We start from the raw sequence: 10145 nt of genomic DNA, 5'->3' as shown, positions 1-10145 counted from the left end.
AACATCCTCTGCAACAGCTACAAGTGTCCATTCTCTACGTGTTGATGTTGTCGACCTTCGACGTTGAGGGACTTCTTCCTCATTACCACTAACCTGTTTACCTAAGACTTTTTCTAAAACTCTGTCTAAAGCCCAACACAATCCTTTGGTTCTAATCATAATCTACAAATTTAAACAATAATAACAATTAATGTCATCATTCAAATAATAGTTGAATTTCATATTTCATAACAATTTTTTTTTCATTCTATTACTCAAAAACTAACTAACAAATTCACTGAAAAATCTTCTAAAATCCTACTGTATATAGTATATTTTAACAAAGGTAATAAAAACATTAAACTAACATTAAATGATTAATCTAGCAAACTAAAATATATCATCAAAATCAAACTACAATTTAGTTTAAAATATTTTATAAATTACTATTTAATAATTCATAAATAAATATTTAATTATTTTATGAAAAAATATTTTAATATTTTTTTATATAAAATAAACAAAAATACAAATTGAGAATCTGTATAATCCGTATGGATTACCAATCTGGATGGATCACACAGATTGACAATTTACATGGGTTTAACGCAGTAAAAATTAAATAAACACGGTTGGGAAATAAGAATACTCACAACGACGGCAACAATGAGAGACAACACTACCAAAAGATGATCTATAGAATGATAAAGATGAATGGAGGGATGAATGGGGGAGAGAGACTTGCAGGAGCACAACAGGGAGAACGAATGCTGAAACACAAGGAAGGGAAGGGATGGATTTATTTTAATTTTAAGTAAAGGACCATAATTTGACCAATTCACTTTAATTGTTAGGTGTTGAAGAAATTTCTCAAGTTTAATGCATTCAAATTTTTGTACTCGTGTCCTTATTTTAAAATTTAACGGGCATTTAAGTTGGGCTCTGGACGAGGTTTGTAGCGCATCTACACGGAATTTTATTTTTCCTCTTTAAGTTATACCGGAGCATAATTTTGATCTAGTTTCAACCACAAGATATCGTAATAACATACCAATCCTCTACTAATGCTATTGCAGATTATTTAAAGCAATTCAATCACTCTATTTATCTTATCCAATGATGATGGCTTTCGTTGCATTGAAATTTACTCCGGTGAAACATTTCAATTTCCGTGTATTACTTGGAGACGAGTAAAATACTTCATGCATAAAACTAATCATGAACTCAAGATAACATGCTTCATCACCTTTTTATTACTTAGTGATTAAATTACTCCAAAAGTAACTAGAAGAATAACTCTTTATCCTCATCATTTACTTTTTTAAAATCTAATGATCCAAGAATAACTCTTTATCCTCATCATTTATTTTTTTAAAATCTATTGATCGAAATGGTAACTCTTTACAACCATTAAATTTTGAAAAAACGAATGATGAAAATGAACTCTTTTAAAGTTACTCCAAGAGTCCTCGATCTTGTTTGTGCCAGTAAATGTCCTGCTCATGCAAGAATTCCTGCTCATGAGAAGAAATTAATTGATAAATAATTTATAAATACCCAACAATGTGTTTAATCAAAACCGTCCCACACTTCCATTAAGTTGTCTTCACCCTGTCAGAATTACAATATTGTCCCAGAGAGAAGGGGAGATATATATATTATTCAACAAGGATAAGAACAACACAACCATTCCTCTTATTATGCAAACAAGTAAACAAGGGGCTAATTTGCATTTAAAAATCTGAATCTAAATTTAACAGAGGTGGTATCATCTCCAAGTCATTGTAAAATTCTTGGACAAAAATGATAACAAGAAGAAAGTAGCAACCGTCTCTTTAGATGTGAATGGGCTTGTCATAAGTGGCCATTGCGGCTTCTTTCACAGCCTCGCTCATTGTTGGATGTGCATGGCACACACGTGCAATGTCCTCACTTGATGCATCATACTGTAGTGCTATTGCAGCTTCATGAATAAGCTCTCCTGCATTGGGCGCCATAATGTGCACTCCCAATATCTTGTCTGTCTCCTTTTCAGCCAATATCTTCACCAGTCCTTCAGCATTGTCAATTGCCTTAGCTCTGCTATTAGCCAGGAATGGGAACTTGCCAACACGGTATTCAACTCCAAGTTCCTTCACCTGCTCCTCTGTCTTCCCAACAGATGCAACCTCGGGCATTGTATAGACAACGCCAGGGACTTTGTCATAATCCACATGACCAACCTTACCAGCTATGTACTCAACACAAGCAACACCATCTTCTTCCGCCTTGTGTGCCAACATTGGGCCTGGAATTACATCTCCAATTGCATAAACACCAGAGACATTTGTGGCAAATCTTTCATTTACCAAAATCCGTCCAATCTTGTCAGTTTCAACTCCTATCTTGTCCAACCCAAGTTCGGCAGTGAATGGGGTCCTACCAGCAGATACCAGGACAACATCTGCTTCAAGTGTAGTCTGATCACCACCAGCTGCTGGTTCAAGAGTTAGCTTCACACCATCCCCAGAAGTATCAACTCCAACCACCTTAGTCTTCAGCTTGAATTTCATGCCTTGCTTCTCAAGAGAACGCTGAAACTGCTTCCGGACCTCCGCATCCATGGTTGGAACAATCTCCGATGCAAACTCAACAACTGTTATCTCGGAGCCAAGTCGGCCCCATACTGAGCCCATTTCCAGCCCAATGTAGCCTGCCCCAATGACTATGAGTCTCTTGGGGATTTCAGTCAAAGCAAGAGCTCCCGTTGATGAAACAACTTTCTTTTCATCAATAGTGATCCCAGGCAGAGATTTCACATCCGAGCCAGTGGCAATTATAATATGCTTGCCTTTCACAACAGTATTTCCACCTTCAGTGGTGTCCACAGAGACCTCAGATGGTGAAACTAATTTGCCATAACCTTTGACATAGTTTACCTTGTTTTTCTTGAATAGACCTTCAATACCCTTGGTAAGATTAGAAACTGCTTTATCTTTTTGGGCCATCATGGCTGGCAAATCAACCTCGACAGATGAAAACTTGACCCCATGGTTGGCAAATGCATGTTTAGCCTCATGATACATGTGGGAAGAATGCAAAAGTGCCTGTACCAAAATATGAAGGTACCGTAAATGAGTGCATGGGTCTCTAGAATATTATATCCATTATTCTTTTTTAAATTATATATGGAATTACAACATCAACAAAACCATAACCTTTTCCCACTACGTGAGATCCACGCCATATAGATCAAATGCCATTGAATTAAGTCAAACATAAACTATTCGAAGAGAACATTTACTTTACGTATGAGAGCATATTTGTTTTAAAATACAAAATGAAGGAGATCATGGCAGTTAATGCAGAAAATTTTAAGACAAGAAATTGGAATAAAATTTGCAGCAAGACATGAATAGACTTAGTAGGGAAAATTAAATAAACAAAATGAACGAAATGCAATTGATGCCCTGTTTGGATAAACTTCTCCATAAGCACTTATAGGAAAAGAAAATTAAATAAGCTTCCCGATAAGCTAGAAATAAGCTTTTGGAGAAGCTAATATGAAAAAGCTTCAACAAATTACTTATGCAAACAGACTCAAATGAATTGAGTTATTCTATAAGTTAAAATCAACTTATTCATCCCAGCTTTTGGAGAAGTTAGATGTGAGAGCTTCTGTAAAAATTTAGTGTATTTTAACTTAAGGAAAAACTTAATTCATTTTACCGTTTTATTTTCTTTTCCTATAAGTACCCGCCGAGAATTTAATCCAAACAGTGCCTTAGTGTACAAAATATTAACAGGCAGAGGCAAGCTAAACAATAATGTCGCTCTTCCGGCCAATAATATTCCATTTGAGACCTTATTTTTGATGTTGTTAATTCACACCAAAAAAATAGTGCAGGAGAAACATAAAATCAGCCAATACTTGCACTCAATTCCTACATACAAGAGTGCTGATAAAACACAATATCCAAATGATAAGCCATGCTCATACTTCACCAACTTAACTATATCTCAATCACTTTCTCCTACCACCGCCTTATCATAACAAAACAACTCCAAAAAAATAAAACAACACAAGATTTAAACGAACTAGAAAATGAATTTCGAATCCCAGACACGCAGAAACAAAAAAAGGGGAAAAGGAAAAGCGGTTTGAAGAAAATGAACCTTGGAAGGGATGCATCCGACGTTGAGGCAGGTACCGCCGAGAGTGCCACGTTTTTCGATGCAAGTGGTTTTCAGACCCAGCTGCGCCGCTTTAATGGCCGCCACGTAGCCGCCGGGACCGCCGCCGATGACCACGACGTCGTTTTCGTCAGATCCGGACGCGAACCCCCTCCACCTTGTCAGACAAAGCGACGACCTCGACGACAAAACGACGGCGTAACCCTTCCGTCGAGCCAAGTTTGCCATCGCCATGATCTTTCTTTTTTCGATTCGTTCTTCTCACCACCTAACACACAGCATGCTCTTTTTTTTTTATTATATAACCATCAGTCATATCATCATGGTAATAATTAATAATTAGTGTTTTCTCTTATTATATCTCCATTCCATCTCAGCCCTTAGATCATTGCTGATGCAATTCTAGCCCTCCATTTTTATTTTTTTGGGGGGCAAATTATTCTTTAGTTTTTGGTTTCTCACATGCAAATTCAACCTTTACTTTGGACCGTTGATCTTGATTGTGATAACCTTGAATTTTTTTTCAATAGATCCAAGATGTATTAGAGAGTTTACAATAATTCACACACATATTTAACCTATTGAGTTAGATGTCATTGACATAATAATTTTACTTTTTGGATGAACAAGTTGGACTCAAATTAGGCATGGAGATTTTTTAATGTTACGAGAAAAGCAAGTGAGGTATTATTATTCTATTAATTTGTATTTCTTTACTTTAATTAATACTCTTTTGTTTTTTTAAATTAAAAAATTATTTAAAACTTTGTATAGTAATTATTTATAATTTTTTAATATTTTTATCATAATATAAAAAAAATACTTTAAAAAATTATATTTTAAAATTATTGGACAAGACTAATTTTCAAAATTGTAAATGATGTATGTTCACCTCTCCTTTTCCAATTAAAATTCAAATTACGGAAAATTCAGACAAAAAAATATCATGGTAAGTTGGATTTGGAGATTGACCAATTAAACCTATTATCTTACTAAATACCAATCACTTGAGTTTACCATTTAAACAAATAGTACATTGGAATGAGTGGAAAAGACTTTATTTTCCTCGGACAAAATCTTCTCTATACATAAATCAAGAATCAAACTGTAAACGTGTTTAAGGAGTTGTTTGTAGTTGTATCTTTAGGTTTTGTTGACGAACTCATTGGAGGACCATATACTTAATCAAATAGATATAGTAAGAGTAATACCATTATTGGCGGAGCATTGCTTCAGTCTATATTCATTAATCAGTTATAAGTTACATGACTCTTTCTTTAATTATAAGTAAAATTCAATATCAATAGAAATGTAAATATTCTACCGCGTTAAACTCAAGGCTTACCAAGTTTTATTTTATTTAGTGAACTCAAGAAATACTAACAGTCTGTTTTGTAATTGATGTTTAATGGTTACAGTCAGCGAGGGGGAAAAATGCTTAGCAACAGTGGAAATCTACATATTGTTACAAATTTCTGCCATATATTTAGGATCTGAAAGACAAGGCATTTGATCCATGGAGTTGTAGATTGGAAGCTTCTTACTTCTGGGATCATGGATGCCACAATAGCAAATTTCCCTATTCATACGTTTGAAAGATTTAGATAACGAAATAACGGCCTTACACACCTTACCAAAGTCTGAGCATTTGGTTGCCCAAGGGCAACTGACAAAACAACTGACACTAACCAAAAATAATATTTCTAATCACACTCCTTTTTATCAAAGGGGAAAAATTCATCACATAAGATACGCGATTTAGCTTGTATGATGCCAAAGGATGATGTTGTCCCATGACATGGGCCCTACCAGTGATAAGATGGGCCAAGCATATCTATCCATAAAACATGGAGGATCCGAGAACAACAAACAAGAAACTCAACCATGCATTCGGCCATCGTATGCCTCAGACAACCCCCTCATTGAAGTAAACATAGGAAATGACAATTAAATTTTGGTGGCATGCACCCCGGAGAATGGGTGAGGAAGCCCAAACTTATTTACAGAGGCATCAACAATGTAAAATGGGAACGGCCGTGGTGGGGACCGAATCTAATCCGCCAAAATTAGCTAACAATTGTCTCTACATATACCAACGTAAGTACGTAACCCAGAAAATACCTCCCAATTAAATAGGTCTAAAGACCCTCTACCCCCTCACCAAATATCCCTTTTCTATCACTACAAAACTGCTGGCTGCTTTTTAGCTCTCTGAAACAGCCAAAAAACAGATTAATTTTTTTATGAAAGGAACATTTATCAAACACAAGAATTGCATTTACAATCAATTTCCCTCAATTAAGCTCTTCAACCTATTACGGGCTTCTTCAGACAGACTGCAAGTTTTGAATCTTCGCCTTTGGGGTGGACATGATTCAACAATGCTTTCAATGGGCGACAAGTATACGACAATCACAGTGAGATTATCTGATGTATTTAGGCGCAATGCTTCCTTGACTAGCTCTCTGGCACATTGCTGTGGGTCATCATGCCTTCTTAATCCTCGACGAACAAGACTAACTGCAACTTGGCTAGACATTACATCCCAAATCCCATCACATCCAATGATCAAGAACTCGTCATCCTCAGTCAATGTAACCAGCCGTACATCCGGCTCCGCAGTAAGAGGGGATGCAGCACCAAGTGGAAATTTCAAGTCCCAATCCCCAAGGGCTCGAGTTACTGAAAGATAGCCATTGAGATATCCATCATCAATGAACCCACCTAACTCTTCCACCCTCCTCTGCTCAGGTAGATAACTTGGCCTGTGATCGTTAGACATCTCAACAGCCACACCTCTCCGGCAAAGAACTGCTCGACAGTCACCAGCATTAGCAACAAGCAAATGTCTTCCAAGCACAAGGGCAGTCAATGCAGTAGTCCCACAAGAACTACTAACAGTTTGTTCATCAGCCAAGGCAAGATCTGCCCGTAGAAAAGCTCTCCGATGGGAATCCTCCAACTTCTGTAGAAAAAACGCATCAGCATCATATGACTGCAGCATGTCTGCATCTTCAAAAAACAATCGCATAGCATTCCTCTTAACAAAAGCAGCTGCATCAGGCCCTCCATGACCATCAAAAACTGCATAAAATGCACTCGGTATCGGGCACTTGAACACAAATCCAAGTTGAGCACCTAGGTCATCAATACAGATGTGTTCGTCATCCATAGAAACCCGCGGTCCCATCTCAGCATAGCTACCAGAACGCACATTTGGGACAAGATTCATCGCAGGGGCCTCCAAAATGGAATCTTTAATGATCTCGGAGCAACTCACTGCCTAACACACATGAAACACAAAAGTCAGCACATCAAAAATAAATTGATCAACTCAAAAGTGTTAAAGAAAAAACAAACAGAAAAAACATGAACCTGATCATCATCAAACTCATAAGGCCTACCAGCACGAAATTACTAAAGATCATAGCAAGCTATTTTAACTAATTTCATCTAGCGAATAAATTTCATCAAAATTCCACCCTCCTCTTTGTACAGGAGAGGTGATAATATACAATACATGAGCAACCTAGGTTAAAGGCAATAAATAAATAAACACTCAATTCCAAATTGTACTTCCGAAATTCAGATTCATAAACTCAGCAAACACTAGAGGAGTATTGGATCTTCCTCACATTTATCAATCGAAGAAACAAAACCAAATTTACAGACCCGATTCAGATTTGACAATAAACTAACCTAAAAGGATTAAAAACTAATTCCTTCAACCAAATCAAACCACTAATAACCCCAATTGAAAGCAAACCCAAAAGGAAAAAAAGAACAAAAACACATGGAATCAAAGCGAGACGTTACAGTAAAGATTAGTTAAGAGGAAAAACATACTTGGCCAAAGATCGGAACAGAAGGTGAAGATGATTTGGGAGAAACCTCAACCTTCACGTTGTGTTCTTGCGCCACGCAAATATGATACTTCACGTCCAACATCGGAATGTTCTGCTGACAGATAATTTCCGCTTCCGCTACCACCTTCTGGCTCACGATCATCTTCAATCGCCGTTTCGCAACGAGATTAGTCACTAGGGTTTCCTGAATTGAATTTGAAGCGTTCAAATTTGGGGTTTTCTTTGAAGAAGAATAACAGTAACAAAATTAGGGTTTCTCTTTTATTTCTCTCTCTGTGTTAATTCTGTGCACATACTTAAAGGGTGCTAAATCCCGACGCTCTTATAAGCACGTTGGTGCGCGTGGGTTGAAAACCCAACAATGCCCCTTAAAGGCTGTGTCATATCGTGTTTATTTTCTCTCTTTCGACACTTCGAATGAAAGGGTATATTTGTGACGCGAGAAAAAGAGCGTCACGCCTCTTCCACGTAGTTCCGGTTCGTGATTTTTGATTAATTGATGCAATTTGTTAAGTTTTAACTTTGCGGCTATGCTTGTGCCAGTCCATGTACTGTTCAAGGTTGAGGTTGCGTATAAGTAATTGTTCCTTTGCGTTGACTGATAAGTGAGTAGGGAATAACTAACAACCACCTCAAGAGAACAAAAACCAAAAGTAGTGGCTATTATGGATGCATGTAAAATATTCCAATGATTATTAACACGAAAGAAGTTGTGATTATAATCTTTGTAACGTGTTCTTATTATTGTATGATACTAAAATTTATGTGATGTGCTTTAAATAGAACATAAGAGCCATTGAATAAGATGCATGATGTATATTTACATCATTTCATTATTCAATATGAGCTTCATCTAATAATAACAAATGTATTAAGTATTTAAAATATATACTAACACTTATTATATTTACATATAATGCTTTTCTTTGTCAAATTCATTCAATTTTTATGCCATTATTAGTTATTTCCTGATTACTTATTAATTAAATTAAAATTCATGCCAGAACAAGTGAAAGGAAAATTATTAATGCATCGTCACTTAATAAAACAATCTCTTGTACATTATACTTGAATGGTTCTTATGATTTCTTAGAAGAATAAATAATATATGTGTTAATATTATTCAATCACAAATTATCATATATAACTAATTGATTTATTTTTATAATAAATATCTTAAAAATTATATCATAATAATTTTTAATTAATTACTAATGTAAAAACTTTTATATTAACAATACATGCCTAAATAAACTAACTATAGAATTCGAAGTGACGTAATAATGGTTGAGCATTGTTGGAATTCCAACTTGCATGTGTACTAATGTTTGATATATACCATAATTTTATCATTTAGTGAAGACTAAAGTAATATAAAAATAGTGATGAGTGACTTGTATAGATGCATTCGAAATAAAAGAAGGAACCAAGTTTCATGCTTTGATAATCTTTGGAGGAAAATACATTTATATTTTAGAGGTGTTAAGGGGGTACGTTAAACATTTCTGTATAAAAGTTTATTGAATCAAACTTGCATCGCAGCTGGTGTTAGATCTTCGACACATCTTTCATCATATCTTTATCATCGTATCCCCTATCCAAATGTCAATTCTATTTATGATCCTTAAAATTTAAAGCCGAACTGTATACGTCAAATTTGACAGTTTTGTGCAATTAACGCAAAGAAAGGCTCATCACATGTACACACAAATATTTATAGCTTATCATTGAGTTGCTGGATCTTGTCAAACCTTTCAATAGTAAATTCAAGTTTTATAATTTGAATAAATAATGATACATACACTTTATATCCAATTATAAATCAATATTTTTAATAAATTTGTTAGTTTATATAATAATTATTTTTAAAGTTATATTAAAAATAATTTCTAATTAATTGACAATGTAAATTTTTTAATAGCCATTATAGTTTTCTCATTTGTGAAGGTAAATTCAATTATTAGCCATGAGTACTCATTGAGTAATACCACAAATTAATGGTGGGGGGAAAGGGCAAATATGTTGGACTTATCAATCATAGCTTGTCTTCCAAATATACGAAATAAGGTATTAACGTATTGGCTACCAAGAACAAGGAATTGCTCCCCGTTTTCCCACACTATGTTC

The 10145-nt window shown here is 35.3% G+C and overlaps 2 protein-coding genes across 2 annotated transcripts; both read right to left on the bottom strand.

The window, feature by feature from the left end:
* Positions 1–1545: 1545 nt before the first annotated feature.
* LOC114419928 (leghemoglobin reductase) lies at positions 1546–4449 on the bottom strand. The gene is made up of 2 exons (XM_028385747.1): positions 4135–4449; positions 1546–3065 (listed from the first exon to the last, which is right to left on the bottom strand). Exons 1-2 carry the CDS (start codon positions 4384–4386, stop codon positions 1815–1817), a joined length of 1503 nt encoding a protein of 500 aa, XP_028241548.1. The 5' UTR covers positions 4387–4449; the 3' UTR covers positions 1546–1814.
* A 1243-nt stretch (positions 4450–5692) lies between these two features.
* On the bottom strand, positions 5693–8327 carry LOC114419927 (probable protein phosphatase 2C 13). Its single transcript, XM_028385746.1, has 2 exons — positions 7999–8327; positions 5693–7435 (listed from the first exon to the last, which is right to left on the bottom strand). The coding sequence occupies exons 1-2, from the start codon at positions 8158–8160 to the stop codon at positions 6437–6439; spliced, it is 1161 nt and encodes a 386-aa protein (XP_028241547.1). The 5' UTR covers positions 8161–8327; the 3' UTR covers positions 5693–6436.
* Positions 8328–10145: the final 1818 nt, after the last annotated feature.

This window comes from Glycine soja, chromosome 7, assembly GCF_004193775.1.
Source record: "Glycine soja cultivar W05 chromosome 7, ASM419377v2, whole genome shotgun sequence".
Classification (NCBI taxonomy): Eukaryota; Viridiplantae; Streptophyta; class Magnoliopsida; order Fabales; family Fabaceae; genus Glycine; species Glycine soja.
The sequence above is the reverse complement of the archived record's forward strand: the minus strand, read 5'-3'. Positions and strand labels throughout refer to the sequence as shown.